This window comes from Rhinatrema bivittatum, chromosome 8 (assembly GCF_901001135.1).
Source record: "Rhinatrema bivittatum chromosome 8, aRhiBiv1.1, whole genome shotgun sequence".
NCBI classification, from domain to species: Eukaryota; Metazoa; Chordata; class Amphibia; order Gymnophiona; family Rhinatrematidae; genus Rhinatrema; species Rhinatrema bivittatum.
In genome coordinates, this window is record NC_042622.1 from 43,365,691 (window position 1) to 43,380,807 (window position 15,117).

The following is a 15,117-nucleotide window of genomic DNA, read 5'->3' on the forward strand; positions in this document are numbered from 1 at the left end:
TTCTTTGATTGTTTTTCTTGAACGTTTGGTCTCCAATTTCGATAATAAGCACATAGACACTAATTTGAAACTGATAATGTGGCTGATAGCACAGTAAACATTCACAACTTGCTTGTGGCTCTGTTTCTTCTAATTTTTTCTTTCTTTCACATATTTTGTAAACATCCCCAGTGTAAGAATAAACCCTATTCCTTTGTAGACGGGATATGTCAGAGAACGCCGCAGGGTGGTTTCCTTTATTCAAATTCATTTCCACAAATACATCAGGCAAGTTCCTTCCAAACTTCTTTATTGCATTTGCAACGTCTATGAAAGCATTTTTCGCAGCAATAGAAAGGTAATGTGGCAAGTGATTTGACCCTGCTCTATTTTGCTGAGTAGAGGGGAAGGGAAGAGGGTCAGAGGTGGCGGGGATAGGTCTGATTTGCCAAAAAGTCAAATATTGATTGCTAGACTGCAACTGATCTGATTAACATAAGCAGTGATCACAAAATCAGGACTATGATGCTTACCAGTGACTTTGAAAAAGAAACAGAAACAAATGCTGTAGCCAATCATGCCATAAAATATAGTGGTATATTGGACCTAGAATAGCAAGGTTTACACAGACGTAGTTCTCGCATGACTTGCTGCTGTTAAGGTGCTGCCACCTGAATGGTCTTGAATCCCTTAATATTGGGGATCCTGCTGCATCTGAGACTGACCTGCAGCTGCTTGCTCCCTTTCTTGGAGGGAGTGAGTTCAAGCTGAACAGCGGTGCTTTCATTGGGCTTCAGAGCTGGCAGCCTAAAAAACACGAGGGAGCCAAACACAAATCAGACATTCATGCATTTAGGAAAGAAATATCCAGAACTGCAGTTTCACATTGGTGGCGACCCAGAATCTCATCCAGGTGAAGAGTGCTTACTTTTGGTTGAGCTGCCCTTTAATCAGGCCACTGCCCTCTGCCACCAGTTCGCAGTCTTCTACCTCCGTGGCGAGAGGATTGGTAAACGTGACTTCCACGGGTAGCCGCTTCTCTACAATGGCTTCTCCAAGAACCTGTGGCAAGAGAGAAAAGAAAGTTACCGATCGTTAGGGATGTGCACTTGTTTTACCAGAATGGGTTAAAATGCACTGAATGAGTTGAATTTTGGTTCAATTTGTTGGAACCAACCAAACTATTGAGCCCATCTGAAAATCCTTCAGGTATTTTTTTTCATTTAGCAAACAGCATACGTGATTTGCAAAAGGGGCAGAACTGATCACCAATCACTCCTGCTGGGGCAGTCCCAGCTTCAAAATGGCACTGCCAGAGTTTAGACAGCACCGTCTTGTTTTACAGCGGTGATATGCTTCACAGTCATAAAACAAACTGGTACCGCTCTCAGGGCTGGCTGGCGGGGCTGTGGAACCAGGAGCCGCTGGGTCAGGAGTGACTGGAACTCCTGCCCCTTTCTCCTTCGGAGACCCCCATTGAAAGGGTAAGTGTGGGCTAGTCAAAGGCAAGCATGGGAGGCTTTTCTGTTTTTTTTCTTCCTTTTTGTAATGAGGAGAGCAATTTTCCGCAGCCGCACTATTGAATACACAGGCATCTTGAAGTTATCCGGGTAACTTTAAAACAGCTCTTTGGACCAGCCAGATTTAGCCAGATAAGTTAGACTGCTAACTTTGAATATTGGAGTCAGCCAGATAATTTAGCTGGCTAACTCCTTCCAGTTACGCCCCTGGAATGCTCCTAACTTAGGCCTAGAGGCAATAAGCCGTGATTTTTTTTTTTTTTTTTTTGCAGGAGGGATCTCACTATCACAAGTGGGGGGGGGGGGGGGGGTTGTCACCACAATAGTGGGGCCCCCTCCCCCCCAAAAAAATATTGCAGCTCTAATGTGCAAGATAATTGCGGCCAAACACAGTGGGACAAAAAAAACCGTGGCTAGCGGCCCTTTAACCTGATAGGGGCTCCAACCAGAAGGGACCCTGCCAAAACAAAAACAAGTGCTGTGGCAAAATGGAGAAGCTGAGCAGGGATCAGGATTGTCCTGTGGCCTCAAGTGTGGCCCTGATACCCCAAAAGGTAAAAAAATAGAACAAGTGCCATGCATAGTGACAGCCCCCCCAACCATGTCAGTAATAAAGGGACAACCCCCAACCCCTTCCATTGAACTAATGCATGCAAGGACCCCCTCCCACCATAAAAGCACCTGAAATATTTGGGGATACAGTGATCCCTTCCCCCCTTCTCCCCAGCCCCAAAAAAGGTATATGAAAAATGATTGGGGTTAGTGTTCCCCTCCTGCACCCCCACCCTCCTGCATTCCCAATGCCCTCCCCCCCCCCCCATCCCAGAACCTTAAAAACCGGTTGTGGATACCTGAAAGGGGCTCTGGGTGCCTCCTAGCCCCAGGACCAGTCGGCACCATTTTTCAAAATGACGCCAATCTGACCTTGCCCCAGCCATGTGACTGGGGCAAGGATCGGGGATTGGACCTCGGCCACGTGGTGGGGTACTCTTGCGGTTGGAGGTTGGGGATGGGTCTTTGCCTACATTAATTCAATGGGAAGGAGGGGTTGGGGGATTGCACTTTATTGCCGACAGGGTTGGGGGATGGGGCTGTCGCTGCATTTGGCCCTTATTCTATTTTTTTACCTTTAGGGGTGTTGGGGCCGCTTCTAGTGGCAGTCCTTGGATTGAGCTGGGGGTCAGCCCTGACCCCTGGCTCAACTTCCCAATTTTGCCGCAGCCCTTGTTTTGATTTGCATTGCCCAGTAAATGTAATACAGGAGCTTCGGGATCCGCGTTAGGATCCAGGGGCTTTAACGTTACATTTACCAAAAATTGAAAAGATTTTATTTTATTGTGGCTGACCAATTTCTCGGTTGGCCGTGGAAAAATATTTGCATTGAATATGCAAATCACATGCAAAGCAGGTCATTGTAATTGGGGAGGGTACCTGGGCTGGACCATGCAGATTATCGAGAATATTGTGCAATATACGCTGTTTAACGTGTTAGAGCATTACTGCGGCTTGATTCATCGCCTAGTTAGCCAGATAAATTCTTGATGCATCACCTAGTTAGCTAGCTAGAATTTAGCCAGATAAGTTCCCAAATCTTCATTTACCTGGCTAACTTCTGATTTATCTGGCTAAATGCTAAATGCTTTTGAATATAGATCTCAACATGCGTAATTGAGTTACAAGCATATTTTTCTCCTCACAGCCCACAGGCTAATATTCAAAAGCTGATTTACAATTGGGGTCTAGGTGTGTAAATCCTTTTGAAAATAACCCCTTAATGTATTTGTTTTGATTCAAGAAATGAACCAAAGCAAAATAAACATTAAAGAAACCTAAACTCGAAGAATAAAAAAATCCATTATGGAAAAAACCCCCAAATCAAACCACACATTTTTCCCATGTACATCTCTACCAATTCATTCAGAATGCCTCCCGTCTCAGGCCAGCCCAGTGGCACTGCTGGGTACTGCCATACGGAGGGACCTGGGTTTGTTCCTGGTTTCAATCTTCTGCTCCCTGGGTCTGCTGGGACTTGGGATGCAAAAGGGCAGAAGGAAACTGCTGGGCTAATATTAACAATAATAAAAACGGACTGTACAGGAATTGTGAAATAAAATCATAGGGAGCTGTGGAAATATTTTCTGAGCTCTAATACACAAGCTAGATCAAATTTCTTCTCAACCACCTTCTTTTTGGCAGTATTAAGGATTCTTGAACTCATTCCATGTTAATTTAAATGCAAATTGGACTGTATTTGCTCATTAGAATTAATTAATGTGTTGCTCAAACCTTTCCAGCCTGCACCTATTTCTTGCCTAGAGGGAAGATAAGAGTAGTGGGAGGGAGGATAGATGAGGTGGTAATGAAGAGGATACATGGGTCAACAGCTTGGAGATTACTCAGAGCGTTGGTGGTGACTGGACAATGCTGTAGGGGAGGGTGGTTCAGTGTGAAAGTTATCAGATGATGGACGTAGACAGGAGGAATTGAAATGTAGAAGTCTGAGAGATATCAGTAGGCAGTGGCCATGCATGTGAGCAGGGTGATAGAGCAGAGTTGGAGATCAAATGAGGAGGTTAAGAGAAGGAATTTTGAGCCATAAGAGGTTAATGTCCCCAAGAATAAGGGAAGGGGAAGATGATTCAGGGAAGGAGGAAACCAGGAATCAAAGTCACTGAGAAAGAAGGAGGGGACTTTATCAGGGGATCAATAAATCACAGCTATTGAGAAAGTTAGTGAGGAGAATAGGTGGATGAAGTGGGCTTCAAAGGAAGAAAAAGAGTAGGATTGGGATGGAAGAAGGGGTTGAAACCTACAGGAGGGGGAGAGCAGAAGTCCAACAGCACCACCACCATGGCCTACTGTGCAAAGTGTATGGGAGAAAAGATAACCTCTATGACAGCAGCAACTGAAACAGAGTCCTGAGGGAAAGCCAAGTCTTGGTCAAAGCAAGAAGATGAAAAGTATGAGAAATAAAGAGGTCATGAGCTTGCTGGAAATAGAGCAGGCATTCCACAGGGAGCATGAGAAAGGAAGGGAAGGAGGAGAGGAATAGGAATAAGATTGGAGGGGTAAAGGTTTGATATGAACAGATGGGTGAAAGTTGCCTTGGAGGTCCAGGAGTGTGATTAATATCCACAATCTAGAGTAGGAGCAGGAGAATACGGAGAACAGAGGTGGAGGTGTGATGACAGTGATGAGGATGCAATGCTGTCAAGGAGAGTGGAAATGGCTGGATGAGAGAAGGAAACTTTGAATCTCAGGAGCAGTGGACAGAGCAGAAGACAAAATAGCAGGCAAGGTAAAGAATGGGAACAATAGACGTGGGGTTAGCAGTAGTTTGTAGCAGGAAATCAGATTGAGGAGGATGAGTATCAGGAAGAGTAGATGTAGTAGAGCTATTTGAGATAAAGAGGGGAAAAAAATCTACTGATTAGAGGTAATGCAATGGCATGTACCTTCTAGCCATCTATTGGAAACTCAAGGGGGTTGGACTATTCTTCAAGTTGGGAGAGGTATGCAGATATGCAGTAACCTCCCTAGTTCTTGGCCAACTGATTGAAAAGCACAGGATGGGAGCAGCTCAGACCTAAGGTGGGTTGTGGTGACTTCTGGAGTCGACCACCAGTGCAGTTGGGAGAAGTATGTAGGTGGGCTGCAACCTCCACAGTACCTCTTCAGCACTGGAATTCTACTGTTCTTTTGTCTTTGCTCAAGAAAGCAGACCCTCCATGGTAATATTTGGTTTCAGGAAATATGCCTTCCAATGAATCTCTGCCTTTGTCCACAATGACATGGGTTCTTTACCTTGATTCTGAGAGCAGGTGTCTCCAACACGATGTTCTGTGTCACCAACATTTTCATCCCCTCATCAATCTCACACAGGGCAGTCATTTCAATCGCATTATCTTCAGTCAAACATTTTTCATATTGAGCATAAGGTATCTGCACCGGAATCTGTCTCGCTGGCAAGTGAAGTACATACGGAAAGCTTACCATTAGAGATGATCAATGTTTTAACTTGTGTCAGTAAAAAGAAAGATGCTATGTTTCCATTTCCCTTTCTTTGCAGTGGTTTCTGCTGGATTAAATTCATATGTATGCCTCTCTCTTTAGAAGTCTGGAAATGATACCACTTTCTGCAGTTGAGAGTTCAGCAGAGGGTCCCCCTCATGTGTGAAATATAAGCTGAACTTCATATTTTTTGTTTGTTTGAAAAAATTGTGAGAATTTGCATTTATTTTCTAGGAAAAGGTATTATGAAATTTTAGCAAATCCATTTTATACATCCAGATCAAGCTCATCCTAAAATTCACAACCCTTGCCGAGCACTGCCAGATTATCTTTGCTTTCACATGCACAGCCCTGTATTGCATACCCTGCAGTGTACTTCACTGGCTAGGTTAGATATGCTTGCATTCTCCCTTTACTACTCTAAAAAGGCATAACGAGATCAATTTTCCGAGTCATTTATGCCGCTAAATAGCAATTTCTGCACACAAATTAGCCTTCCTGAAAATTTGACCTCCGTCTTTACGTCTAAAAGCTGTGCAGGGATCCACAACATGTACATGCATTAAGCCTCATTCAGTGGATGCCTTCAAAGGGGTGTGTGAGTGAGATCGGAGAATAATGCACGCCGATTGTGTTCTCAAATCTATGTATGTTATTTGCAATAGGAAATCCCCCTGCACAAAAAACAGAGGCAAACGTCTATGGGTACTTTTTTTTTTCTTTACCTGCATCTAGTTTAAAAATGAAAGTACTGTCACTACTGTGCATAATACTTTCTCTTCGTAACTTTGTGCAACGTCCATGAGTACAAAGTACACATGGACTTAGTCTCTTCCCTCCCAAAGTGATCTAATTCTTGCATATGTGTGTGTATGAGAATAGATACCTAAGAATGCATTTGATTAAACAGAGAGAACGTGCATGAGGCATTTCTTGTGCATTCATAAGGAATTCCTACTTTTGTTTGGTCCCAGAGTAAGAGCCTTGGCATCTTTCATAATCTCTTGCATCCGTTTCCGGGTGTAGAGGGTAGCAACAGCGTTCATATTCACGTTCACAGTCTGGACATCGGAGGTCATATTTGTGAGATTCAAAGTCAGGTTGATGTCCTGGCCAAGCACAGGGGGTTTGATGTCACTGAATTTTCCAGAGATTTCTGGCTTTCTTGCCGGCGTTTCTTCAGCCATTGTCATTCTTCGGCTATTTGCTGCGTACATAATAGGCCCAAATAGAATCTGGAAAGCTTTGCTATATATCTGTCTTTCTTCATCACTGCCTGGCAAAGGGAGAAATGTAAAAGTAAATTTCATACTTCTGTCTTAAAGTAACCACTCTTCTGGTATGTGTTCGATATCATATAGTAAGACTGTTTCAAATTAGCAATACCAAGTAATTATTTATTTAAAAATTTCTATTCTGCTTAAGTACTATTCTAAATGGATTACAACAATACATTCATAATAGAAGTAGTCAAAGAATAACAGCTAATTGCTCTTTATTATGAGGGAGAATCCTATACTAAGTTCCTCTAAGTTTGTGCATATACAACAGAAATATAGGCAAGTTTGTCAACTCGTTTGATTTTTTTCAAGAAGCTGGTGTTCTGTCCCCAGCAGTGGGTACATGTTGGCATCTGTATATACATTGCAGATTAACTGTGTCTAGTGCAGTCCTTACCTTGTAACCCATGATAAAAGCCTTTGAGCCTTGCCTTTAGGGGGAACTTTGCCCTTAAGAGATGTTCTCTCCCCCTTTGCCTTCTCTCTCTGGGAAGAGCTTGTATGCCCTGTCAATCTAACTTGAGTCTTGAGTGCCTTATTGGCTCAAGGGACTGCCCTTCATGCTCCCCCCTGTGTCACATGGATCCTAGGCTCACTACCATTGGATCTCACCCTCTAGCCCCAGCTTGTGGGGACGTTTCCTGTAATCACTCTCCAAGACTGTTAGTCTAAGCCATGCTGCTTCAAAGCTAGAAGTGCCTTCGACGTCTGTAATACAATTAGCTTTTTTACATTTCTTCTTACCGCTTTAATTCTAAAGATTAATCAGCTTCAGAACCGTTTGTCTTCTCACCCTGAATCCAAAGAAACTCCATCTCCCTTCTCCTGCCTATCTCCAGCTACAAAGATCTCTGCCTGGGGCATATATACGTTTGGAAGTAACGATTGTAAGTAATGGAAAATTATCTGTACAATAAATAATTTCAAACTTAAAAGATCTTTGTCTGAAGACTGATTGGGAAGAAAAGTTAGCTGTGTGGAAGAGGGAAACCCGGGTGTTTCTTACTGAGCCAGCACACCTGGTTTTACTTCACTCCATACATAGACTTGTAGTTATTGATTTCCATAAGAAAGGCAAGTCCATGCAAGCCATGGGGTAAAACCAGGACTGGATCAGTATGTCCTGAGAAACTGGAGCCAATTGGCAACCCTAAATGTAGGGCATGATTCACTAAGGCTTTTCTCCCATTCTGTATCTGTGGGGAAAAGGTTTAATGACTCCATAATAGTTATTGGGGGAAATATGGACCTTTTTCATTGGACAACTCACTGAATTTACTTGCTTCATGCAACCTGCTCTGTCACTGCAGACCCTACTTGAGCTCCAGGGCTCTCTCCACCTTGTCCTCATTGGTCTCTGTATCTGAGTCAAGCGTGATTGAATTCTGTCCTTGCATTGGTTATTACCACCTCTTTCGATTAAACAAGTAAATATGAGAAATAGAACTTGCATGTGTGGGCATAAAAGCAGATTTAAAGTGAGCCAGGCTTACTGCATGTTACAAGAGGAGATATACGTGAGCTACTTGTAAGTACAAAAAAGGAACACGTTTTTAATATAAACTTTCTGGCAAAAAATAAGTTTTTATTATATTATGAGCAGGCAAACATATAGAAAGTCCAGTGATGTGCTGGTTGAGGGCATCTTGAGGAACTGCTTATTAAATTACTTATGAAAGAAAAGTGTGCATAAGAACATAAGAAATTGCCATGCTGGGTCAGATGAAGGGTCCAACAAGCCCAGCATCCTGTTTCCAACAGAGGCCAAACCAGGCCACAAGTACCTGGCAAGTACCCCAACACTAATTAGATCCCATGCTGCTGATGTCAGTAATAACATTGGCTATTCCCTAAAGGCCCGATTTTAAAAGGGCCGCGCGCATAAAAATGGAGGGTTACACGTGTGCCAGGGCCTTGCACGCGCCACGTGCATTTTACAAAGGCCCGGCCACGCGTGTAACCCCCGTTACGCGCCAAAGTGCTGGGCCCAAAGAAAGGAGCGGGCCGGGGGTGTGGTCTGGACAGGGAGGGATGGGGCGGGCCAGGACAGCGCCATTCAACGCTGTCCCGGGGAAGCGCATGCTGGCAGGAGCTGAACTGGTGAAAGCTCCTCGATAAAAAAAAACCATTGATAACACAGCAAAAAAAGTCCCAGCATTCTCAATGGGAACTTGCTTTTCCAAATGTTCTGGCAAATTCTTATTGACCCCTCACCATCATTTCCTGACTTATTACTGGTGCAGAGAGTGTGGAGGATGCATAAGAATCACAACAAAATAACCCACATCCACTGTAATCCAGTGTACCGAATAGTTTACCAACAATATCAAAAACAAGAGGTATCACCAGTATATTTTTTATCGCTTAACAATACATGCAAAAGCCCAAATGTATGTAGGCCCCTTACTTACAGAGTCTGTATTATGTGACAGACACTATTTTTGTATAGGGTCACCTTGCTTTAATTTAAATTAATCATCAATAGTCCATTTTTTGTTAGAAATTTTTCATTATAATAAAAACTAATGTCACACACTCCAAGAAAGGGGACACAAATACTCATCTACTCCGTAGTAGTAGTTCACCCTACTACTACGGAGTACTACTACGGAGTAGATGAGTATTTGTGTCCCCTTTCTTGGAGTGTGTGACATTAGTTTTTATTATAATGAAAAATTTCTAACAAAAAATGGACTATTGATGATTAATTTAAATTAAAGCAAGGTGACCCTATACAAAAATAGTGTCTGTCACATAATACAGACTCTGTAAGTAAGGGGCCTACATACATTTGGGCTTTTGCATGTATTGTTAAGCGATAAAAAATATACTGGGGATGCATAAGAATGACATTCCCCTGCAGTTTATCAGGAATATTGTAACTGTAAAAAGAAGAAGGCTTGTCCACATTTTTTGAGGCAGTTTATAATAAAGTTGATTAATGATACTGAATTCCAAGATCAGAATCAACAGAATGATCAGACTTTCTCCCCAGTCCCCTAAATCTTGCCACTCCTCAGAAGAAGAGGGTTCATAGCACAGCTCTCCTCATGGCCTCATGATTTAAGTATGCCTGCATGCTTTATTTTAACAATTCTGTTTTGCTTTGCAATAGAATAATATATTAAAATTAAATGATTCTTGTGGCACATTGTTTTTTTTTAAATTAGTAGTGTGCTTGTGAAAAATGTTCTTCATTGTGGTTTGTTTGCTGTTTATTGAGATGGTTCCTCATCTCAATAGTTAAGCCCCATGTCAGCTGGGATTTATTTTCCCTACCTTCTACAAAGAGATAAAAAATACGCCTTCCTAACTCGCAGGGACGGCAGGAGCATTAGGTGGATTAGGCGCAGCCTAGGGCACCAGAAGTGGGTGGGGCACCGTAGTCGGATGTGAGGGCGGCTTTTCTGAAAACAGTGAATGAGGGTGGAGAGGCATGGAGCTGGGAAAGTTCATGCGGTTTGTGGTGTGCGATCTGCAGGGGAGAGATCACATGATACTGTTATGACATCACCGTCTAGGGCCTTGCACCAGCATTGCAGATTCTGAACACCCTATTGGCCATCCCAGAAATCTGTAGCTTTTCATTATACTATTTTGGTACTCACAAGAACAAAGCTTGTTAGGAAATATATTTAAAAAATGGTAATCCATTGGAGGGTTTAGTTTAACTTACTGTAGACCTCCCCACCAATGGGAGGCTCCACATAAATAACTCCAGCTTTCAGTTGTTTGATTTACAGTGAGCATGTAAGCACGTCTACACAGCTAAAAGTTCTCCCAGGGGTTGGGAGGAGAGGCTGTAGCAGAAAATAAAAGTAACGTAAAATAAACACACAACATTACTATTGCAAGTAATACAAGCAAAATCAGTACATGTACATTTGCATAACACATTTAGGGGTCTATTTATTAAGCCATGATATTTTCTCACAGTAGTGGCAAACATATCACGGAGGGTGGTCCTGCAATATTATGCCCCTTCCTAGCAAAATATTGTGGTGATATTACTACATAATTGTTTATATTGGAAAAACTGTAGAAAAGCAATAACGTGGCTGGGGGAGGGGGGAGAACATGATGATGGACCCCATTGCCCAGAGCTGCTATCAACATAGTAGGCCAAGAGCCCCAAATTCCCCCCTCCATAGTGCAATAATGATCCCCAGGGGTCAGTTTAGACCCCTGCTAACCCACTGATGCCTAGAAAAAAAATCCCCCAATATAAAAAAGTTTTAAAAACACACAGCGATACCTTGTCCCCTTATCCTAACCCCTCCCATTTGTCCAGAAATTGCCTCTACAGTGAAAGCCAAGCCCCCCATTCCAATAAAAGCCTCCATCCCATGTTCCATGCCCCCTGGCCCCTGCCCTACAACAAAGGGTAAACACCTTGGGGTCTAGTGGACCTTATGCACCCCCATGCACTCTTTAGCTTGAAATAAAACAAATTCAGGAAATATCTAAAGTCACATTATTTTCCCTTGCTAGAAACAGCAAACAATTGTCCTAGTACCCCTGAGTAAGTAATTTTCTTCAAGACGATAACTACAAGAAAACTCCCAAATATCTGAGCTGCTTTTCCTTTATTATTAGCAGCCAGCTGCAGGATGCAAATAGACCTACCCCATGATTACATACCTGTGTCTCTTCCCCCCTCTCTTTCTCTCTCTCTCAACAAAAGCAGCCATCTTTTATACTTAATTATTAGCATTTAATCACTTGTCTGTCATTGGCGCAAAGATATACCATTCATCAGTTCAAATATAAATGTGTATTTCATAGAAAGTTAATTATAATAAATGTTAGTATCCTCCTTTTCTGGTGATGCCCATTTGGTGTCAGTGTAGTCTAGGGATTAATACAGCACTGACTTCCAGCCAAAGCTGACCCCTGCTGACATCAAAAGAATGCAATAACCATCACAAGGATGTGTTAATGACCTTCCAGCTTTCAAAAGGAACATTTTGCATTTACATTCCTTTGTACACAAAAAAAAGAAAGTGGCCAGGATTGTTTTCTTTGAAATGTAATTTAGACTAGCCAGGAAGGAAAAACAATCTAAATAAGCCATTTGTTTATATTACTTTATTTTATTTATATAGGACTTTGAACCAAAACAACATGGAAATGGTAGATTAGAAATAATACAGACGTGGGTTTTAAAGCAATAATAATAATAATAATAATAATAATAATAAATGCAGGCAATGCTAATCAGGAAATGTGAGACATAATAAAATACATGATATGAAAAACAAGTATGATCTGAACAGAATGGGGATGTAATTTGGCCGAACCTTTTGGTTCGGCCTTCGTTATTGGCCCGCCGTGGGAAATTTCATTTTTCCACGGTTTGAGCCGATTGTATTTCGGCTGCCCCTGAAACGATACCCAAAACCCACCTCAACCTTTCAAATTTAATTAATTACAACGGGGTTGTAAAAAAAAAAAACAAAAAACAAAAAACCCCCAATCCCACCCAATCCTTCAAATTTAATTAATTGCAACCCCCCAAAAACTTTCCGAAATTCCCTGGTGATCCAGCGGGGGTCCTGGCAGTGATCTCCCGCTCTCGGGCCGTCGGTTGCTAATAATCAAAATGGCGCTGATGGCCCTTTGCCCTTACCATGTGACAGGGGTTATTGGTGCCATTGGCCGGCCTCTGTCACATGGTAGGAGCAATGGGCAGCCAGCATCATCTTAAAAAAATGGTGCGGGCCATCCATTGCTCCTACCATGTGACGGGCCGAGCAATGGCACCAATAACCCCTGTCACATGGTAAGGGCAAAGGGCCATCGGCACCATTTTGATTAGTGGCAGCCGACAGCCCAAGAGGGGGAGATCACTCCCTGGACCCCGCTGGACCGCCAGGGACTTCCGGTAAGTCTTGGGAGGGGGGGTCATTCAAGTCTTGGGGGGTCAGGAGGGAGGGGGGTTGCAATTAATTAAATTTGAAGGGTTAGGGTGGGTTTGGGGGTTTGTGTGTTTTTAATGTGCCCTTTCTCCCTCCCCAAAAAATGATAAGAAAACCACACAAAATTTCATGGGTTTTCTTATCGTTTTGTCCATCCCCCCGAAACGCGATGAAATAGGAACTGGTAATAAGTTGTAAGTGAAGGAAATAGTGGAAAGTTTGCCAGGAGGGAAAAATGGAAGTCGAGGGTGGACAGGATCTCAGAATGAAAGAGGATCCTTGTAGCATGAAAAGCAAGAAATGAGTGAATATGTTAAAGTCAAACAGGTAGTAAAGCTGTATGACAGATATGGAAAAGGGGAGAAAGAGACTGAAGGTAACACCAGTTATACATATTAAGGAAAAAACATAGCTAGCAGAAGAGGTGTTTCAGGTAAAAGGGAAAGAAAGACTCTGATCTTGTTCACAAGTGTCACTACAGGCTGGCAAGAAGTGACAAATGCCACTTCAAAAAATAGCTTGCCACCTCTTTACCACCCCAGTTTCATACATCGGATTGGGCAGGGATAAACCAAACCTCTGCCTGACCTGATGCTGAGAGGCACTGCTGTCAAAGTAGTGGAGCAGCACAGTGCAATCCTCCTCCTTAAATCCACAGGCTTCCTCCCTCCCCCCCCCCCCCCCTCCCTTCAGCCTTGCCTCGTCCAAGCTTTGCCTTCAGCCTTGCCTGGTCTGGTTCCAGCCTATATGGGCTCACCATATGTATTGCTGCCACAGAAACTTACCGGCCCCCAGAACTCCCAGAACTCTGCGGGGGAGGGGGCTGGCTAGGCGGAAAATTGGCCCTTGTCATGTCCAGAGTCCTGCCTCGCAGTCCCGTGCCGCTCTCCTGGTGGGTTTCCCAGACACCAGAAACCCTGACAAGAATGAGAGGAAAAATCTAGCTATGAGGGGATAGAGAGGCAGTGAGAGAGAGGGAAATGGAGACAAAGAAGAAAGGAAAAGGTCAGAGTCAGAGCTGGAAGTAGAGAAGGATGGAGAGAGAAGAGATTTCAAAAGAAAGAAGAAATTAGGAGTCCAACAGCAGGAAAGTGGGAAAGTGCAAAAGAGCAGAAAAAATGCCCAGGGAACAAAGCCAGAAAAGAAAACATTTTAGAATTGGAATATGTCGGTTTAGGTAAATTTGAAAAGTGCAGGGCGAAATGCATTTCTGCTTCTCATTCTTCAGCACCGCGTGACTCATAAACTCTGGCTTCTTGGGTTTTCCGTTTCAGGTTTTGGCCCTCTAATCTGTATTAGGTGAGGGCCAGGGCTGGTGCTTCCATTAGGAAAATTAGGCAGTTAACTAGAGGAGCAAGATTTTGGGGGCAGCAAAATCCTGCCAGCGTGAGGTCCAAGGGGCACCATGCTAAGTGCCAAAATAGAAACATAGAAGTGACGGCAGAAGAAGACCAAACGGCCCAGCATCCAGTCTGCCCAGCAAGCTTTCACACCTATTTGTTTTCATACTTATCTGTTACTCTTACCGCTGAGGTCAGGGCCCTTATTGGTAACTTTTTGGTTCCAATTCCCTTCCACCCCCATCATCAATGCAGACAGCAGTGCTGGAGCTACATCTAAGTGAAGTATCTAGCTAATTGGTTTGGGGTAGTAACCGCCGTAATAAGCAAGCTACTCCCATTTGTTTACCCTGCCTGTGCAATTCAGTCCTTGTTGGTTGTCTGGATATAAATCCTCTTTACTTCATTCCCCCCTGTCGTTGAAGCAGTGAGCTACGCTGGATATGTATTCTAAGTGAAGTATCATGCTTAATTGATTTGGGGTAGTAACCACCGTAACAAGCATTCCAAGTGAAGTATCAGGCTTAATTGTTTTGGGTAGTAACCGTCGTAACAAGCAAGCTACACCCATGCTTATTTGTTTACCCAGACTATGTAATTCATTCCTTGTTGGTTGATGCTGAACATAAATCATCTTTTCTTCATTCTCCCTGCCGTTGAAGCAGAGAGCTATGCTGGATGTGCATTGAAATTGAAGTATCATGCTTATTTGGCTTGGGGTAGTAACCGCCGTAACAAGCAAGCTACACCCATGTTTATTTGTTTACCCAGACTATGTAATTCATTTCTTGTTGGTTGAGGCTGAACATAAATCATCTTTTCTTCATTCTCCCTGCCGTTGAAGCAGAGAGCTATGCTGGATGTGCATTGAACCGCCGTAACAAGCAAGCTACTCCCCGCTTTTTTGTGAATGCAAATCCTTTTTTCCTCATTTCCTCTTGCCGTTGAAGCTTAGAGCAATGTTGGAGTCGCATTAACTGTGTGTGTTTATTGAATAAGGGTATTATCTCCAGGTAGTAGCCGTCATTCCCGCGAGCCACCCACTCTTCATTCACGTCCTCTAGACTTT

The 15,117-nt window shown here is 43.2% G+C and overlaps 1 protein-coding gene across 1 annotated transcript in view; it reads right to left on the reverse strand.

Moving 5' to 3' along the window:
• Positions 1 to 421: 421 nt before the first annotated feature.
• Positions 422 to 15,117, reverse strand: part of LOC115096359 (protein-glutamine gamma-glutamyltransferase 6-like) — a 46,846-nt gene continuing 32,150 nt past the window's right edge. The window contains exons 6-9 of the mRNA XM_029610834.1: positions 6,469 to 6,786; positions 5,304 to 5,461; positions 908 to 1,041; positions 422 to 786 (exon numbers count right to left, since the gene is read on the reverse strand). Of these exons, the coding sequence (XP_029466694.1) occupies positions 636 to 786; positions 908 to 1,041; positions 5,304 to 5,461; positions 6,469 to 6,786 (761 nt within the window). The 3' untranslated portion in view covers positions 422 to 635. The remainder of the gene's footprint in view (positions 787 to 907; positions 1,042 to 5,303; positions 5,462 to 6,468; positions 6,787 to 15,117) is intronic.